The sequence below is a fragment of the Astyanax mexicanus genome, chromosome 1, assembly GCF_023375975.1.
Source record: "Astyanax mexicanus isolate ESR-SI-001 chromosome 1, AstMex3_surface, whole genome shotgun sequence".
Taxonomy (NCBI): domain Eukaryota; kingdom Metazoa; phylum Chordata; class Actinopteri; order Characiformes; family Acestrorhamphidae; genus Astyanax; species Astyanax mexicanus.
In genome coordinates this window covers 22,703,274-22,724,300 of record NC_064408.1, presented here as the reverse complement: position 1 = coordinate 22,724,300, position 21,027 = coordinate 22,703,274, and the positions used below count along the sequence as shown (strand labels likewise).

The following is a 21,027-nucleotide window of genomic DNA, read 5'->3' as shown; positions in this document are numbered from 1 at the left end:
TGTTTTTGATTATTATATTATGATTGTATTATATTACAGACTGTATAGACTAGACAGCAAAAAACTACAATTTTAGTATTTTTATATTTATAGTTTAGTATTCATATTCAGTGCGTCAAAAATATGTCTTACAATATAAACTTAGACATTCTCAATTGCCTATCATTTTTTACAGGTTTGACTTAAAGTTAATCCTGACCTCCTGTTAATTACAGTTTTAAAACTATTGTGAGAATTTTGTAACTTAGCAAGGAAGCAAAAATAAAAATCACACACAAAGTGCCAAAACATTATGTAAAAAAGAGCTGACCGCCTCATTGTTTTTTAGTATAATCACAATGACTTTTTACAAGAATTAACACACAGCATCATCAAAACTGTTTTAAACACGGGTCAGTACTTGCTGGTGGTCAGTGCTGATAGAGCAGTCATGTACTGCCCCCAAGTGTCAGCAACGTCAACTGAAGTGTGTGTGTGTGTGTGTGTGTGTGTGAGTGTGAGAGAGATGGTGGGGGCAGACAGAGAGAGAGAATGAATGAAGTTACGTGAGCCAATCAGAGAATGAATGAATGTTACAACAGCCAATCAGAGCACTCTTACATCACACAGAGTAAGCCAGGCCAATCAGTCTGCATGACTACATCAGACAAAGTGTTTCTGTGTTGAATGATGAAGTAAATGATATAGGCTTGTTTCTGTGCTTTTAACTGTACATACATTTAACTATCAACCTATATGTGTCTATATCTAACTAACTAAATAAACTACAGTGATTTTGAATATCATATTGTAAAACCTCACATCTTTAGTTCCTGAGCGTGTGTGTGTGTGTGTGTGTCGTACCGTGGCAGAAGGAGAGAGGGTAATGTTGCCGATGGAAGCTTTGAGCTCGTCGATGGTGGCTTTGTGCTGGTGTGTGCCGTTGTTCGGCTGCACAGGTTTGATCTCTACGTGAAACTTCCTGCGCTCGTCTTCTTCCTCTGAATCGCTGGACGAGTAGAAAGAGTTTTCTTTGGCATGTGGACGGAATCGTTAAGGAAGCACACAGTTTAGACCTAAAAGAGCGCTGAAAAATCTAACAAAGATGCAGTAAGCACAAGTTACTGATTAAAAGAAAAAGGAAAATATTTATTATTATATAATAAAAAAAAAATAAAAAATGGACATAAAAATTAGGCTACAAATCGCACAATTCAGTGAGGGCACTTAGAACTGTCACCATCAATTCTATTATTTATCTGGTGAAATGTTCTAAATGTACTGAGTAATAAACTGAATATTTAACAATTATATTGCTGATATTGTGATTATTTTGCCAATTAAAAGAGTAATCTACTGATTATTTTACCGTTTGAATAATTACTGTATTTTTGACAATTAATCGAGAAATCCTGTTATTATAAAGATTACTTGAGTAGTCTATAAATTACTTTGTCCAACAAATAATTTACTGACTTTTTTGGCAATTAATATAGCAATCTACTCATTAATTTGCCATTAAAATAATGACTGTTTTTAGGACTGTTTTCTTATTATTTTAAGGATTAATTGAGTAATCTATTGATTATTTTGCCAATCAAACAATTAATCCACTGATTATTTTGCATAATTTGCATGACTATCTGCATAATTAATGTTTTTTATCACATTTTTGGACAATTAATCAAGTAATCATATTGTTTTAAGGTTTAAATGAGTAAACAACTGATTATTTATCCAATTAAAATAGCAATGTACTGATTATTTAACTGTTTGGGTAATTATTAATTATTTGGCAACTAATTAAGTACTATACTAATTATTCTGAACTATGATTATTTATGCAATTAATCATAGTTTAAAAAAGACAAATAAAAATAGAAGTAATCAATCAAACAATAACTTTAATATTAATAATCAATAATTTTAATATTTCCAAGTGCTTTACTCGCAAAAGTTCAGTTTGGTCTTCTTTCGAGGTTTAAACTAAATAGGAAACTAAATATTCATTAACCTCATACTAACAGCCAGCACCGTTAACTGTAAACTTCATTTCGATCATCAAGTTATCGTGCTTACACACATTAGACAGACAGACAGACAGACAGACATACAGACAGATTTAAGGGTAAAGGATATCGTTTTCATTCACTTCTGGTCGGATGCAGAATCCCTCTTCATCCACCTGAGGCACGTTCTACACATTTAATAAAACAAAACATTACAGCAATTTTATTCATTTCGAACTTAGTATAACATTGTTTCCAGACATTAGATCATAACTCACAGCGTTTTGGAAATCTATGGATCCATAAAAATCTGGAGGTGCTCCATTGGCAGTATTCTGCAAAATAAATAATACAATGAATAAAAATAAAATAAATAAATAAATAAAATATTTATTTTTTTTATTTATTAAGTTTTAAATATGTTGTTGATAGTTATTATTAAATGATTTAGTACAAAATTATATGAACTAAACAATGTAAACAAAAATACATAAACAGACAAAAATTAAAGCATATGCCTAAATAACTGTTGCAAAATGCAAAAACTTTTGTACATGAAGATCCATGTAGATAAATGCAAAACTGCAAAAGTTGAGTTAAAAGTATAACTCAATAAAATAAATACATGAAAAAGTTATTTGCTGTAGGTTAGTCTGTGCTACGGGCTGTACAGGAAGTGCAGATTGTAAAAATACTTGCTAGTTTCATAATTTGGCAGATCAGGGCTAAACTTTCTTGTGGTTACGTTGTACCTCATGTTTGTATACATACAATATTTTACATACAAAAGTTTATTATACTTACAGTGGCTTCAACTTCTGTAGATTCTCTATTTGGGTAAAGATAAAAATAAAGAACATTATAGAAATAATTATTTAGTAGAAATGTGTCTAGTTATATACACAGTCTATACCACAAATCACTAATTTGACCTTTATAGCAATCAGAAATCAAACAAGAATGAGTAAAATGATTTATAGCTTTAAAACAGGGCAGAAATTTAACAGCTACAGTATATTATTAATCAATGTGTAGTGATGTAGAGACCCTTCAGTGGTGCTCCACTAGAGAAATTATTACTTCTGTCAATTTGAATGCATTTAATGTTTCTTTTCAAACTACATACACTTATTATTTAACTGTTTGATTATTTTCTAAGTAATAAACAATTAATACATTGTAATAAAGTAATAAATAATTTTGATGATTAATTACATACTATACTGATAACTTATGTAATTAATCAAGCAATCAATCAGAGTTTTTAAAAGGTTAATAGATAAAAACAGAATTAAACAATAAATTGTCCAAATAAATTAAATATTCAAAATGCATTACAGGAAAAGTTTGCCAGTCTTGTTTAATTATTCTCTTATCATTAACCATATGAAATTACTTCATTTATTGTAATAAAAGTTTTATTTTAATCTACAGATGAAGATACAGTGATGCTCTCTTACGTGGAGTCTGTGTCCTTGTCTTTCCGTCGGCCTGGGATGGTGAAGGGCTTCCTCTTTCTAGGCTTGGCTGCTAGATAATCAAATTACACTGATGTTAGCAGATATTATGATATTGTGCACATCAGTATTATTTAATAACTGCGTCATACAACCTAGCTGCAAATTACTGCAATCATTTTCCTTTAGTTACCTTTAGTTTAACCCATCACTGTGCTTAAGAACAGCCACCTAGCTTCACACAGAGGCTCTGCTGGTGTCCTGAGTGTGCACTTACCATATTTCAAACTTCTCAAAACCAATCACAAGGAGAGTTTAAATTATTTTATTTAGCTGTTAAATACAGGAATCTAAAAAGTGTCATTGGTACTAAAATATTGTTAGAACATTTTAGCTAAACGTTTGTATTTTATTACAATTTCAGATTTGTATTCTAAATTAAATTCTCATTTTTGAGAAAATGTTTAAAAAAAAAAAAGACGACTGAGACCTAGTCTTCAAATAAAGTCTAGATAAGTATTTTCTAGATAAGTATTTCAGATATTTGGTAGGTATACAAACAGAAAATTGTATTTACATACAATACAATTCACATCAAAATAATTTCATTTTATTGTTAGTACATTACTTCTTTTGTTTCCTGTTAAAAGTTTAATCACATCTTCTTATTCAATGGGTTTTCTTTCTTTTTATTATTTTATATGACAAATTAAATAAGAAATAAAGAAAAACATTGAATGAAAAAGTGTGTCCAAACTTTGACTGGTACTCAAAGTGTATTTTTCAACTCAAGTCATAAAATTACTAAATTAAACTCACATACCTTCTGTGGCAACAGTGGAGACGTTACATTCCTCAAATTCAATGGGCCCTGTAAACACACGAAGCAAAGAGAAACAAGTTGGTGAGGGACAGATCTGGCATGAGTGATAGCAGCTTAAACTTGGGGAGAAAACACAAAAAGATTTATTGTTATGTATTATAATATGAGAAAATATCTACATCAGCTAAAAGTGCTTTATTTTCGAATGCTGTGGAAGAACGGAGGTGGGCTGTTTGACAAAATTCGTACTTATGATGTTTCACTACAACCCAAGTCTATTTCACACCAGAGTTCTCCTTTAAGTTTTGAGATGTCATTAGGAACTACAGTCTGATAACGACACATACATGAAATTAGGCAGTACTGCATGTATCGTAAAGTCTGCATTTTCGTAAAGGTCTGTTCTCCCTGTCCACATAAAAACACAAGTCTACACCACAGGAGTTGTTTTGAAAAAGCTCTCTTTTCAGCTTTTTAATGAATGGAAATGGCAGTTTGTAAGAAAAAGAGGGTCAAAACACAGACAAAAACATACATTTAAAAAAATGACTGTATCTGGACTTGTGTGGACAGAGCCCAAGTGACCTGTAGATACCTGATAACCACCAGTATGTGGCATTCACATTAGGGGTGTGCGCAATAATATTACCATAATTTAATAAAAATAAAAATATTGTGCAAAATCACCCACCCCTGATTATCACATTAGGGTATTACTTTTTTTTTTTTTTTTTTTACTGTTTTTAGCAAAAGAATACTTTACACTGTTCTCATTTCCCATTATATAGCTACTACAGACAGATTATATCTGTCCAGTATCATTTATTTTTCATATGTGGAGATATATGGAGTGCATTACTAGTATTACATTACTACATTGTGGATTATTGACTTCTGCTACAATGTATTTTTTCCAGTTAGGGGTGTGCCATATCATATTGTCTGCAATAATAAATTTAATTTGCTTTTTGTTGCAGTAGTGTATTCTTGATTTTTTTTAATTCAGTGTTTTGTCATATCACCAAGAGTATCGTTATCAAAAAAAATACCATGACATATTGTGATATTTTAGGGCCACATTAAGTAAAGTCAACATCTAGCACTCAGTAGATACACTCTTACACTGTTAGTGGGACAGAGAGCTTCAGTCATTGAAGAAATAAATAAACCCATCCTGCATACGCCTGATCCAGTATAGAGGCAGAACAGATGTACAGCTCCATCCAGTCTATTAATTAATGCAGGTCTGAAGCAGCACGACACAAAAAGCAGCGAAAAACAACAAAGCACACGCTTCATTTCCTGCTCATCAATTTTACATTTTCAGCTCCCAGCTCTTTACACTTGGAGCACAACCAACCCCAGGCTGCTCAAGACACATCAACACGGATGGAGGATTTAAAACAAACACGCATGACATGCATACGTAACACACCCACACCCAAACCCACCCAACCCTATGAATGAGCCTCAGACATTCTGGCAATACCTTGCTGAGGAGAGTTCTTACAGCATGTATGGTGTCTGTCACACGCAAAAAAACAACAAGTATTCTTTACATTTCTGACAATATTTTTTTACACTGCAAAGTTTCATTATTTAAACATGAAATCTAAACCAAAATATTTTTTTTTTTTACATTTAGCCTACAATCGCTACAAATGGCAACTTTACAGGAGAAGTTTTTTTTTTTTTTTTGGAATTTAAAAAAATCTGTTTACATTTCTGACATTAGCAGCATTTACACTGCAAAGTTCTTTAATCTTTTTAAAACATTATTTAAAGTAAATCCAAAAGTAATTTGATAAGTATTTTTTACATTGTGTCAAAATTTCATGAAGAACAGATGAATAGAAATTCATAAAAAAAAGCTTTTACATTTAGCCTACCATCTCAAATCTCAAAAATGGCATTTTTTTTTTCTTTTTTCAATGGAATTAAACAGGAAAAATATTTTTACTAAAGTCATATTATTTCCATTGGTTATTTTACTATGAAAAGAACAACTGGCAGATTCACATTACAAAAAATAAAAACATGACACACCAATAAAGGCCAGTCAAGTTGCTGTAACTTATCAAAAGCAAGGATATACTTTAGCAATAATAATGAAGTTTTATAAATATAAAAGTTTTATACAATCAGCAGAATCAAAAGTGTAGCACATTTAGTGCCTATAAACTGCAAGAACGTTGGGTGACAGCATTGCGTACAATAGGATATGACAAAGCCCTATTTCAAAGCTATATAAATAATGTGATTGCCTCAACTGTGTCCCACTAATCACAAGGCAAAGACCTAGAAGTGAAAATGAAAATTGTTAATGCCCATCGCAATAAAAAGGCTTGATTGTTATGCAATTAAGAAATTTGAGCAGAAAAAAAAAACAAACAAAATTAAATATTTGTCTGAAGCCAGAAAACACAGCATGTTTTTGCACAGGCTTTTTTTTAATTGTCACATTTAGCCAACAGTGCAATGTCATGAATATACCTCAGTAGGGTTACTGAGTAAAATGTACAAAGAGAAAGACAGTCTGTGTTTTGGTAAACAAACACAAAAGATATTTGACTTTGAAATGTATTGGAGTTAATGTAAAAAGTCACCCAAAATGGACAAAATGTGTTGCACTGTTGTGCGTACATATATATACAAACACACACAACACGCCATCCAGGTAGAGTAAAAGGGCAGACTGGGGGTGCTTCCGTGACTAAGAGTCTAGGACTGAAGAGAAAAGAAATGTCCTAAAGTGATTGGATTGCTGTTAGGAGCCCTTTAGTGTGCTCCCCTTTGTGTTTACCAGTATAAAAGCTAATGCTTGTTCAAGAAATGAAGAGCAATTTTTTTTGCTTTACTACCAGAGCGATGGCCTGGGGCGCTGTTCCAGCCGCCGCCGCACCAAAATGCCCTGACCTGAAAAAAACCAAAGCACATGATACCAAACTCCGAGAGCAGCGGCCTGCGCCTCCGCAGACCTTCCCCTGAGAACAGCACGCAGGCAAGCGCCAGTCACGAGAGGAGCACACCACTCTCTCTGAAGATGGGAGGGGTATTACTGGACTGTATGGGCTGTACAGTATTACTATTGCTGATCTAACTCTCTCTTTTTCTACTTCTGTTTGTTTCCTAGATCTTCTCTGATACGAAAAGCAGAATAAAGGTGCAAAAACAAAGATTCACAGACGAACAAAAGGCAAACTGCAACATCACTCATTATTTTACACAAGTTCATTATTAAAGCTCTCACTGACGGCCTGCTGTACAACTGTTGTACACACAGCTACTCAGCTCTCAGATTCAAGAAATCATACAACAAAGAATACAATATTAATTTGGTAAATAATGCTTTGGAGCTCGGCAATATATAAAATTTTTTCATGATTCAATTTTCTAATTGATACATAACACGTGAAACATAACATACTTTTCTGAACATAATGTGATTGTTGTCTGTGCCAAAAGATGACTGACCAACTTAACATTTCCTTACAAACATTAGAATTAGTCCTGTTTAACTGCATGAAGTGCAGCAAATTTTAAAAACGGTAATAAAAAACATCACACAGTTTCTAAATGTCTGCTTTTAAGAACCTTTGCAGAATTTGTCATGTTATGAAAATGGCTAAACTGGCAAAATAATCTTTGAATACTAACTTTAAATTTTAGCCCTCTTCTGATGACAAAAGGTCAAGTTTCATTTTATAATTTATTTATTAATTTTTTTTTATTTTATTTGGAGCACTACCCTAAACTAAATTAACCAAATGATTAAACCTAATGTTACTAAACTTCAATTTATTTATTTTCTTAATTAAAATGAAAAAACCTATTACTTATTTTACAAAATATAGATTTAAGCTGCATCCTAATTGTGTGCTTCACATGAAAATGAAAAGATATACAACTATACACTAATCTTAGTAGTGTGTTTGCCAGGTACACAAAATACACAGAATATTAATGTTTTAACCTATTTAGCTCTATAGGAAGTGATGAAGTATTTTCACTTGCCATGGAATAAATATAAACAATAACCAATTTTAACAAATTATGCAATTAGAACCTTTATATAAAAAAAACATTCAAATTGTTGACTTGCAATTGATACATTTAAAATATTCTGTTAAATATTAATTACCCAAATTTAAATATAAATCACACTATGTTCAAAATAAACTTCAAAATTGACCCTCAAATTGATGGTACTTCAAAAGAGACAGTATATTCCCAATAATGTGATGCTATGACATTATGTGATGTAGCTTACAGGTATTATTAACCCTTTATTACACACATAAAGCACTTATTAGTTACACTTCTTAGACCCCACTGAGACAGTGATACAAACCCTGTGTGCATGTGTGTGAATTTACGCTACGTTTACACACGCACTGGGTCACGTGTGTTTATGTATGGCTGCAGCAGGCGGTCATGCGTGTATGGAAGATGCTGTAGTGAGCTGCGCCTGCGTGGTGGTGTGTGTCTGGGTCGGGGATCGCACGAGGGCCGGTTTGCGTGCCTGGCTCACTGCCAGTTAACAGCTCAGCTGGATCCCAGTGACCTCTTCTTCTCTCTCACTCTCTCTCTGCTCCATCCTCTCTCTCTCTCACTCTCACTCTCACTCTCTCCACCAGTCCTCAGTGTGTCACTCCAGGATTGTTTCCGTGGTCTAAAGTTTGTTCAACCTCTCTCTGCTGATCACCGCGCCGGATGCGTTATTGTTCTGACAGCAGCGCAATCCCTAATGAACAGCTTGATACGGGGGCGGAATGCTTTGTTGGCCGAAACAGTTTTTAGCCTCAATTAATTCCGCTGTCACAACAAACTCGCACCCGAGCGCAGGCCCGGATGTTACGTCTGGACCCCTACGTTCACTGTGTGCACACATACACATGCTTTCATTCAGTGTTGAGAAGTGGGGTCAGAGATATCTGACAAGATATAAGGTGGAATTATCACATTATAATTAATGATGTAGTAATTTAAGAATTCCTTAACATAACTATACTGTATTTGTAGCTGCATTTAGAAAATAAATTGTTCTTAATGTTTTTGAAGGAGCGCTAAGCAAAAATGAACAATTATTGCTCTTGCTTTTCTGCTACAGTCGAATGGTAGTATAGTTCACACTTTGAGCAACCTCTAAAGAACACATTTACACTAGAGTTGGGCAGTATAATGATAATACTGTATATCTCAGTATTTGAGCTGGGCGATTAATTGATTTTATCGATTAATTCGAATTTACAGTTAAGGACGATGTGTTTTTATAAAAATCGATTTTCTCTTAGTTTTAATTTTCACCACCGATGCTCCCCTGTGGGCTTCCGTATTTCAGACCGAGCTTAGCCCCGCCCCTCTCTCTTTGCTCCCAAAGGAATGAACGCAGAAGCAGGTCTAACTCCCCATCAAAAGTAAAACAAGCAACTCTCCCTGGCACATCTTCCAACCGTGTACCAGGTTCTGTATGCACTACAGTTTAAGATTTGTTTCATATTTATGAGAAAAGATCATCTCATTTTATAGAACACTGGCACTTATTTAAAAGCTTTGATTCGCAATTCAAGTCCAATGGGGAAAAGTCTTTACTTAATAGCATATTCATATTGTACTTGTTTTCTATTTTTTAAGTTTTATCAAAAAGAGCACTATTTTATTTCTTTTTTATTGTTTTTTGAGGGTGGGTTTATTTATTTATTTATTAAGTTTGAGGGTGCATTGAGTCAGTACCTAAACTATGTTTAGCTTTCTAAAAGTTACTGGATGTTCTCACTGTTTACAATTGTTTGTTTTGCTTGTTTCTGGTTGCACTTTTCCCACAAAGGGGACATTTAAGTGAACACTAAATAAATAAAAACAAGTTTTAACCATTTCTTTATCATCATTAATAAGATTTTTACTAGGGGGAAAAAAAATCTATTTAAATTGAAAATCAGATTTTTTTTTTTTTTTTAATCGAAGTTTTTTTTTTTGGGCCATATCACCCAGCTCTACTCAGTATTCAAAGATTTTAACAGGATCTCCAAAAGAGAAAAGTATTTTATTAACATGACATATCTGACATGCCAAATTCCTGCTGCTCTCTGAAAACAGGTAAATCAAAACAACTAGGCCTACCCTAGTTGTAAGTTTAAGATAAAAAGTCTGCTAGGTGTGCCTTAAAACACGCCTAAGATCATTCACCATACTAGACTGTGTGTACAGGTTTAAAGCTTTATCTTCTGACCATGTGATTTGAGCCTCAATAACTTGGAACACGGTCTGTGTTGTAGTATTAGCGGTTAGCCTGTTAGATATTAATATCTAGACTTCACATTCTCAAAAAACAAGTTTTATGAGTATCATCAGTATCAACAGTTAGTTAGTCAGAAACAGCTGTACTGAGCTGTCTGATACTCTAGGCTAGCTTAGCAAGTGAGCTTCAGAACCCAACACCTTTAAAAAAAAAACAATTTCTGTGCTGTTGCTCGATCATTCTTGTCTAAATGTTTGTAAGTGATGTTTCAGTGCAGCGTTCACTTAGTAAACAAACTGAATGTTATAATATGTAATAAAAAAAATAAAAAAAAAACTCAAAATAATTACATAAAGTTCACTCAAACTTAAGCTACCATACAAATCTGGATGGTATGCATAAACCTAAAAAAAATTTTTAGGCCAAAATTGACCCTCAAAATGATTGTACTTCAAAAGAGGCAGTATATTCCCAATAATGTGATGCTATGACATTATGTGACATTATGTGATGTATCACATACAACTGAATGTTGTATGTGATAAATACTCAGTTAAAAATAGCCCAGAAATTGATAGTATTGTAGTTACTGGTAATACCGTATACTGTACACCCTACTTCCTACTTTACACATGCATTTCTGGACAAGCGCAGATATTTAAATAAAACAATGACAATGAAAGTGAAGGAAACATGCAGATCATAGATAATAAAAAGATAATAAAAGGCAAATAAAAAGTTGCCCAAGTACATATTTTAACTCTGTAGCAACCCTCAGATTATGAAGTCAGTATCAAACACCTGTAGTTTTAACAGTAAATATGAAAACGCATAGTTATTTTAACATCACAAATATTTTAAGTAATTTTAAAGCATTTCTATTGGTCTTTTTCTCATGAAATCTAGAAACAACAAGAATAAGAATTGTCAGATTCAAATCATGCAGAAAACACCAAATGTGGAGATATAAGGTTTGTCTAATGTTCACTCATTAAGAAACGAGTCAGAAACAGGATGACGAAAGGTCGAGCAGCGGGGTCAGAAAGGAGAGCGCCGGAGCGAGGGGAAGCATAACAGCACAGTGAGTGCAGGGCGCGAGAGCTGAGCTGTGTTGAGGCCCATCAGACTCGATCGGTTTAATCTCCCGTAAAGGTGGGCAACCCTGACATTCCGCTTAGCATGTGACGCTGGAAGTTCGCATGTGACGGCTCGCTCTGCCTAAAGGCCCCCCGAGCCGAGAGCTCTTCTAAGGGTCACAGATTAGCAAAACCTCCTGTGTAAACTCCGCCATGCTACAGTAATCAAGGGGAAACTCTCGCAGAGTGTGTCTGCAGTGCAACAAGTGCTCTAATCCCCAATAAAGGAAAGGGTATCATGCACGCTCAGTTGGCCAGTAATGCTCTGACTCTCTCACACCAATACACACACACACACAGTCAGTGTCATTAGACTCTGTGTAAAAATACACTGATGGATGAATTAACAGAAACAGCAGATCCCTGCTGCTCATAATTTCTCAAATCAGTGTCTTAGAGTGGGTTCATACTTGTAGTTGATTCCTTTAGTCTGGATCAAACAGAAAAATTAAATATGTTACATTTAAATCTAGACTAACACTAAAGGCCCTATCTTACACCCTGTGCAAGGTACAGTGTGGTGCTCATTGCTATCTTACACCCCGCAAACAGTTTATTTGCACATCTTGTGCATGCGCCCTTTAAATAAATACAAATACATACATTTGCATCCTCAAAATACCAAAGACACACGGTCATGCCCTAATTCAAATTCAAACTGCTTGATTGGGAGTTTTCGGCTCACCTATAGATAGCTAAAACAGGGCCTTAGGGTGTTTTCACACCAGCACTATTTGGGCTACATTCATATTACAAGCCACATTGCTCAAATCCGATTTTTTGCTCAGATCTAGCCAGATTTAGCCATCTTGATGGTTCACATTCACAAATGTAAGCGAGCTGTATCTGTGAGTAATGTGAACGAATCTGCCCCTGAAACGCCTCACATGCGCACATTGATATGTGTATAAACATCAACTTCTTCACCAACAACAAAAAAGTTCAGATTTGAGAGACGACTCACAGCTTTATAAAGGAAAATAGATGCCTCAGAAGCTCAAATGTTCCATCTTTGCTGGAGTGGAGAAAGAGCAAACAGTTGGTCTGAAGTACATGCTCAGGTCGAGGAGGTGGAACAGCTTTTGCTGTTTTTGCAGTTATAGCTGCACAGCTGCACCAAGAGATAGAGTGTGAGTACGAGAGAGAAGCACGTAGCACATGTGTAAAAGCAAAAAGATGCATGAATTCTGATTTGACCGTTCACATTCATGTCTCATGTTCATGGATCGAAAAAATCACATTTGGCACGTTCACACAACCATGATCATCAGGTCAAACAGATCTGAGCCACATTGAGCAAAAAAATCAGATTTGAGTCACTTAAGCCTGGAAATGTGAAAGTAGCCTTGGTCCGGTTAAAACAGGAACTGGTCCACCAACACACAGGCTAGTGGGATTACACAACTGCCAATATATTAAGTGAGTGCTGTAAGCATTTCTCAATTTTAGCTAAACAGCTACAAGTTTAAATGTATTAGCAGAGAGTTTTTATGTTTTCTCTTACCTGGCCTCTCTTTTCCAGTCCCTTTGCTCTCAGCCAGTTTCTGTATTAGACTTTCCACAGACGTATTCTCCATGTTGTTCACAAACTCTTGGTGCACCTGCGTGCAGAAATACTCAAAATTACTGGTTGAACATTCACTTGAGGTCGATACATTTTTGATCACAAAAATAGCCATAAATTAAACAGTAAATTAACAGTGCCTGAAAAAAGTTTAGACACTGTATTTTAATAATAAAAGTCACCCAGATTATGTAGGAACACATAATGAATCGTGTAGTAACTTAAAAGTGTTGAACAAACCAAAATATTCTGTGAAGTATTAATATCTTATCTGGGGTCCATATTATTTTGTTTCTAAACTGAAAGCAGAAGCATTTCTAAGTGGACAGGATTCATCCACTCAGAAAGGAGACCGCATCACACCCGCACAGTTTAAAATGATTCTTTCGCATGCTCGGTACTATTACACATTCTCACCTGAGAGGGCCCTAAATACCAAAACTTACAGACATCAGCTTTAACTAGTGATTTTTGATTTTGTACAAAAGAGGAGAAACTCTTGGTCTTCCTTTCCTGGGGCAGTCCTGATGAGAGCCAGTTTCATTATAACTTTTCAAAAGGTCTTTGTGAACGCACTTGAGGACACTTTCAAATTTTTTTTAGTTTTCAACCATTTCTTAGTTTCTTAAAGTATTTTTTTCTATACTTAGTTGAGTAGCTCTTTGTCATAATATGGATTAGAACATTCCTCAGATTATTCACTGTATACCAACTCTACCTCTTTACAACTTTACAACTGATACTCTCAAACACATTAAGAAGGCAAGAAATTCAAATACTGTCATTGATTTATGACTTAAGGTTAGCCATTCCAAGTGACTCCACCTCATAAAGTTGACTAAGAAGATGCCAGCTGTCATCTAAGCAAGAGGTGCCAACTTTGATTTTTTTTATTTACTAGGTTTTACATTTTTGTAGGCCAGAAAGAAAAATATATGGACCACACGGACCACAGACTCTGTAATAAAACAAATAATGAAATGCACTACTGATAATAATACTTTTTCTTATTTACTATCATTTGCACACTATTTTACTTGAGTTACTATCTTCAGCTCTTTTTGACAGTGTTGTGTAAACTAAGATTTTTCAAATTGATGCTTCGTTTCATTGTGTCTCTTAATATTATACTCCTTCATTACGGCAACTGATTCCGGACAAATTAAACATCATTTTCACAATGTGCCTGAAACTTTCTGCATTTGCAGTCTATTTTCCGTTTCTTTGGAGATGCCATGTTCTCTCAAAAGCTTAGGAACATTAATGTAGGCATAATAAAGAAAGGAAAGATGATGAGGAGCATTTTAGATTGGGTTTATGTGATAGGGACACCTAGCGTTCAAACTTTGAATCTCGCATTATAAAAACCTGCTTAATAGCGGGCCAACTTTCAATTTTTTTTAATAAAATACCTCGCAGGCCATTCCAAAATGGCTCGCGGGCCGTAATTTGGACACCCCTGCTCTACATGATGTCATAACTATAATAATTTGGTATAATTATTTGATTTGGTACTGCTAATGCTCCAATATTCCAATGTAGCTGTGCATGGAAACTAAACTGGAACCTAAAAGGGAATTTGAAGCGGTATCTGGGTGCACAGTACACACAGAACAGTGCTGCTGCTGCTTTAGCAATGTGCCTCAGACCCTCGGAGCAGGAAGTGTGTGGGGAAATGTGTGTGGAAGTGTGTAGGGGGGTTGGGGAGGTTTAGAAGGGGTCTATGCGTTGAGGACTTGTGCATGTGACAGCCAGTGTCCTCAGGGAGCGCTTTTAATGCCTTTGTTTTTTTAGCACTCAAAGCAGGTGACAAAAGCAATATGTTGGCGCTTCTTCTTCCTCTGGCTGCCGAGACGCTAAGCACAGCTTTAAAACTCGTGTCAGAGGCTTACTGCCTCCTCCAAACCAGAGATCTGCCAGCATCCAGCCTCTGTTTTCAGTGCCGGCCCACAGGGGGTGCGGCTAATGCCGTGCGTAGTTGCGCTGTTTATCAGCTTGTTTGTTTGTTTGTTTGTTTGGTCATTCTCTCGTTCTCAGGGCAGAGAGAAAGAGCAGATGACGAGGCGCGAACTGGAAGTGCCCCCGGAGTGCCTCCGTCAGCTTCCCTCACGCAGCGAGATGTTCGTGATGCTGGCAGTGGAACAAACACACACACACACACCCACACAGCCACCCACACCCACACAGAGACACGCACATACACTGTAGCATCCCCACCCCCCTCTGACTCCCTCTGGCAGAGTAGAGTACATTAGCCCATCCAGCTCAGACAGTAGGAGAGTAGAGCAGTAGTGCGGGGGTGTGAGGGTGGGGGGTGTGCGTGCATGTGTGTGTGAGGTAAAGGCTAGCACGGCATACGCGAGCAGTCAGGTGCAACACACATTCCGGTGAGAAAGAACTCAGTGTGATGTCACCATCTGCGTGTGTCAGCCTTTTGACTTCTATTTTACTGTTTCTCTCTCTCTCTCTCTTACTTACACACACACAAACACACACACACACACACACACACAAGGATGTGTATTGATGTACACATGCTGAACACAGTAGTAAAAATTTTAAAAGTTATGCAATAACAGTACATCAACTAATCATGAAGTGTCAACTTAGGGGACAGCTCAGCAACACCTATACCATATACAGTTCTGGAAAAAAATGATGAGTTTCCTTAATTTTATCTAATTGAAAACCTCTGGAATATATACTCAAAAAGAAGATGGATAATCACAAGCCATCAAACCAAGCTGAACTGCTTGAATGTTTGCACCAGGAGTGCCATAAAATTATCCAAAAGCATTGTGTAAGACTGGTGGAGGAGAACATGCCAAGATGCATGAAAACTGTGATTAAAAAACAGGGTTATTCCACCAAATATTGGTTTCTTAACTCTTAAAACTTTATGAATATGAACTTGTTTTCTTTGCATTTTTTTGAGGTCTGAAAGTTTGTAATTTCAGCCATTTCTCATTTTCTGCAAATAAATTATCTAAATGACAATATATTTAATTTGGAATTTGAAGGAAATGTTGTCTGTAGTTTATAGACAAAAACAACACTTCATTTTACTCAAACATATACCTATAAATAGTAAAATCAGAGAAACTGATTTTTTTTTCATTATATATACACATACATACAGTGTACAGTATATGTGTGTGCATGTACACACAGGTCAATACATGGATAACTAGCACCCTCTATGGTCATAAGTGAAAGTACACGTAAATACGAGAACAGAGTAAAAGACAGAGAACTCATGCACACAACGCACAGAGTAAATCTTCAACTTGATTATGATGATATAATTTATAGATGATGACTCAGTTGCATAAACTCATAAATCCACAAATTCACTCTGCTGAGAATAATCAGTGGCAAGTCATACCGAACTACAAAAGAAAGTAAAACAAGTTATGTGTTCTGTGTTTTTTTACTTGAAGCGCATCAGTTTGTATTTGTCTTTATGTTCTTAATTATATCTACCCATTTTGTTCCTATTTTGATTTGATGGACTGATTCCCAGTTTCATTGCTTTGATCTAATTTGGTCTTGTAAATGTTTTAATAATAATGTATAATAAATACCAAAAGTAAAATGACAGAGAAATAACAGAACAAAATTCTGAATAAATATATACATTCTTTGTTGAAATATATTTATTTGATAAACAAAGTTAAAATACATAAAAACATGTTAAATGTAATGAATAATATATAATTATATAAGATTTTTAGGTCATGGACATCTACTACATCTACTAAAATGCTTGCGGCTGCTATCTTAGCCATGACATAAGTGTCCGTGTTAAAAATGTATAAATAGAATCCATAATCCATCACACACAAGTTTGCTTCAGTCAGGCCAAAACGTGGCTTATAAAGGTTTAACTACTTTTTAATTGCCTCTCATAATGATCAAGTGAATGGAACATTTCCTAATCTTTAGCCAAAAGCTGATGAGATCAAAGTCAGCACTAATCTAACAGACTACAGAATGTCCGTGCGTGCGTGCGAGAGAGAGAGAAAGAAAGAGAGAGAGAGAGAGAGAGAGAGAGAGAGAGAGAATACTCACCTCTTCAATTTGTTTGTGCGTGTCCTCAACTGAACAAGAGTAAGACTGGATAATCTCCTTCATATGCAGGATATGGCTTTCCTCAATGTCCTGGAATTTCTGTCCACACACACAGAAATAAACAAAACACACTTATTAGACTAATAAATGACAGTAAAAAATGCTGCTTCACACAATAGGATAATTCTATTAGTTATTAGGGCTGGGTTTATAAAATCCATTTGTGGATTCAAATGAATCCAGAACAGAATGATCCGGTATCAGTTTACATAAAACAAAGATCGAACTTATAATAAAAAGCAAAGTTTCAATAATAGATAAAAGAATGTAACTGATTTGGATTTATTGTTGTAAGCATTAATATTTTTAATAATGGTAGGCTGGGTGTTAATTTTGCATCATTAACTCTCGCCGAAAATCCCTCTTAATATCAGTAAAAAAATCTGTTTATTTTTACTGAAATATCACTAAATTAAACAATACTGAATACAGAACTGAAAATCAAATATAGAAACTGGGATCGACATTGATTCAGAAAGTGATTCAGAAAATGAGTGGTCAGCCAAACCCAGCCATACAAAGTATTTGCCAAAGTATTCATACGCCTTTAATTTTTCCATATTTTGTCATATTACAACCACAAATATAAAAATATTTCATTGTAATTTAATGTGAAATACTTTTGCACATCGCACTTTTCAGTTTTTTATTTAAAAAAAAAAATTTAATCATGCATAATTTTCTTTTTTTTTTTTTTTTACTTCACAACTGTATACCACTTTGTGTTGGTCTTTCACATTAAATTCCAATGAAATATATTTGTTTGAGGTTGTAATGTGACAAAATATGGAAAAGTTCAAGTGGAATGAATACTTTTGCAAGCCACTGTATTACCATGCATTTGGCATGGTGACGATACGTTCATGTTTATGTGCTCCAGGGAGTCCTATTTTATCCTATTCTATTGCTGATACTAACCACTAACCATTTGGGTGTGCACTAACATGTGGACTGAGTGCATTGAAGAATAAAGAAAATGGAAGGAAATGATAACAGAATAATAATAATAATCATCAAAGAAATAGTCCTTCTTTCATAATTCATATTTCATAATAGAAGTGTGTGTATGCGCCTGTGTGTATGAAAATGATCCTTCTTTTGTTGTTGGCACTTCCTGTAAGGCATCTGTTTGGGTGGTCTGGGAACACACAGTAGAAATGAAGAAAGTCTGTGTGTGTGTGTGTTGGGGTGTGTGTGTGTGTGTGTGTGTGTGTGTTACATAGCTGATCTCATGTTTACGCCCTACTCAGACTGACAGTTAGGGTTTGGGCAGACATGAGGAGCAGAGAGGAAACGGGTGAAAGCACGAATAAACGAGTGGAAACAGGATAATTACAGAATGAAGATGAGCACGCGTGACCACAGAAACACACTTGTCTGACTGTCTGTCTTTATGTGTGCGTGTGTGTGTGTGTGCGTGTGCGTGTGTTTGGTATTGCATGTGCATCTGATTTTGATAAAGACCATCATCAAATCATCTCAGATGTTTCCAATCCAAAAGACCGCACTGATCTCATTATAGAGGAAAAAACACACTTCACTATGATACACAAACCACTGCAAGCATGGAGAGACACACACACACACACACACACACACACACACACACATACACACACACAACTCACTATGCTCTACACACGCATGCATACCTGCGCTGTCTCTGCCATTTTCTGCTCAAATTCCGTCTTGGTGGTGGCGTACTTCTCCACGAAGGACTTGTACACTTCTGTGGCTTTCTTCACCTTCACTCCAGTCTAACAGATCAAACCAAGACACATCAGATCAGAGTCTAAAATCTTTATTTATAGTATCAGTTAAAAGTTTGAACACACCTTCTCATTCAGTGTTTTTCTTTCTTTTTTTTTTCTACATTGTAGATTAATAAAAAAGCCTTTATGCACAATCCCCTGATCTAAACCCAACTGAGATGGTGATTTGGGATGAGCTAGAGCAGACACTATTGTTCAGCACCTGCAGGAACTCCTTCAAGATGCTGAGAAAACTATTCCAGGTGACTCTCCCTCATGAAGACACTGCGATTAAAATACTAGGAGTGTGCAGATCTGTCCTCAAAGATAAGTGTGGTACTTAGAAGAATCATTTTTACAAAATAAATTTACATACATTCCTGTATAGTTTTAATAAACTCTTCAATATTAAATTTACAATGAAAAAAAAAAGAAAGAAAAATGCATGGAATGAGAAGAGGTGTGTCCAAACTTTTGACTGGTACTGTACTGCTGATCCATGTTTTTGCTCATTTTCATGCGATTTGCACTACTATGCTATCACACTGGATATCTTAAGTTTTACATATAGCACAATGACCAGTCAGGGCTTAAACTGAAGTAGACACTTGGGACAAAACAGTAATTCACTTTCAAGAGGTAATTTTCATTATTTAGGATCTATTTGAGAACATTAAATGCAGAGGAAAATGTAAAAAAAACAAAAAGCGCCTATTATATTTTGAGTTTATAGTGTGTGTATGGATGTTGGTGATGATTAGCTAATCATTCTCTACATTTCCTGGTTTATTAGGGTCTTGTCAAACAAAGTACAAAATTTGAAAACATTATTTTAACAGCATCTGACTTTATACTGCATTATATATAAGGTGTCCACCAGGCGTCACCAAAGGCTTAAAAACCTCTCCAGAGCGCCGCAGTCTGATACAGAGGTGAATCTGTCTCTATAAAACAACATTTTAATATTTTTTTGTTTCTTTGTGATAAAATAAATTAATGTGAGTCCATCTCAGGGTAATATTAATATTTTTTTGATGAAATGACACATAAAATCACATGTTTGCGCGCTGTGTGCGCTATGGAGTTTTAGCGTTTGAAGAGGGGTGTTTTTTTTGTGACTTGGTGACGGTTTGGCATGCCCCTCCCCCAGCCATTCGGAGACCAATCAGGGCAAATTACGTATCAGTGTTTTCGTCTAAGGGTGGACTATTGGTTGAAATAGGTGTCAATCACTTTTGTGACGCTGGAAAAAGCCTATGATCTGATTTGATTGGACAGCCCTGAACACCAGCGCGATCCAGCGCTCACGCCATTGGTTCAAAAGACGATCACTCAAGAAAAGTAGTGGATTGTAGACCAATAAAAACCACTGAATCTAGAAGAGGACACCCTTAGCTTTGTATTCACGTACAACTTTACGGAAAATATTCCATTGTGTAGTCGCTGGGAGCTTGAGAATACGACGTTACGGCTGCGCTGAAACTAAACGCATGTTTTTGAGGAGCCGTGAGCAGGCAAATAAAGGACTTTATGGATATTTTACCTGCGGTTCAGTGCTGTATTGTGGATGCTGTGATAGTAAGTGAATTTTCAATAATATAATATGATGTTATTTTATACACTAATATTATTTTATAAGGCTATTTTGTTGGGGAGGCGTGTTTCTCGTGTAAACAATGTGAAAAAACAGGCTGTTTTCAGTTGGCGATTTCTGGCGACTGGTTTCATGTAGATGGCTGTAAATTTGCATGCAGGTAGTTAAAGTAGTACTAATGAATATGAGTTGGTTAGTTGGTCGGTATGTTTAGAATATTTGACGCTTTTAAGCGTTCTAATTTACATAGTCAGAACGGGCCCGCCGGCGGGCCCGCTAGAGGGCGCTTCTGCAGTAAGAGGTTAAGAGAAATAAGGACAAAACACTTGAATAAACACATAAAAA

General features: G+C 35.5%; 1 protein-coding gene across 11 annotated transcripts in view; it reads right to left on the bottom strand.

Annotated features, from left to right (window-relative positions):
- fcho2 (FCH and mu domain containing endocytic adaptor 2) overlaps nucleotides 1-21,027 on the bottom strand; it is an 86,497-nt gene that overhangs the window by 29,438 nt on the left and 36,032 nt on the right. For 10 of the 11 annotated variants that reach the window (XM_049474897.1, XM_049474907.1, XM_049474937.1 and 7 more), the window contains exons 6-14: nucleotides 18,990-19,094; nucleotides 17,278-17,376; nucleotides 13,147-13,243; nucleotides 4,269-4,316; nucleotides 3,449-3,518; nucleotides 2,793-2,817; nucleotides 2,267-2,323; nucleotides 2,119-2,176; nucleotides 844-1,019 (exon numbers count right to left, since the gene is read on the bottom strand). In XM_049474897.1, coding sequence (XP_049330854.1) covers nucleotides 844-1,019; nucleotides 2,119-2,176; nucleotides 2,267-2,323; nucleotides 2,793-2,817; nucleotides 3,449-3,518; nucleotides 4,269-4,316; nucleotides 13,147-13,243; nucleotides 17,278-17,376; nucleotides 18,990-19,094 — 735 coding nt within the window. The remainder of the gene's footprint in view (nucleotides 1-843; nucleotides 1,020-2,118; nucleotides 2,177-2,266; nucleotides 2,324-2,792; nucleotides 2,818-3,448; nucleotides 3,519-4,268; nucleotides 4,317-13,146; nucleotides 13,244-17,277; nucleotides 17,377-18,989; nucleotides 19,095-21,027) is intronic. The other variant, XM_049474914.1, reaches the window with a different exon arrangement.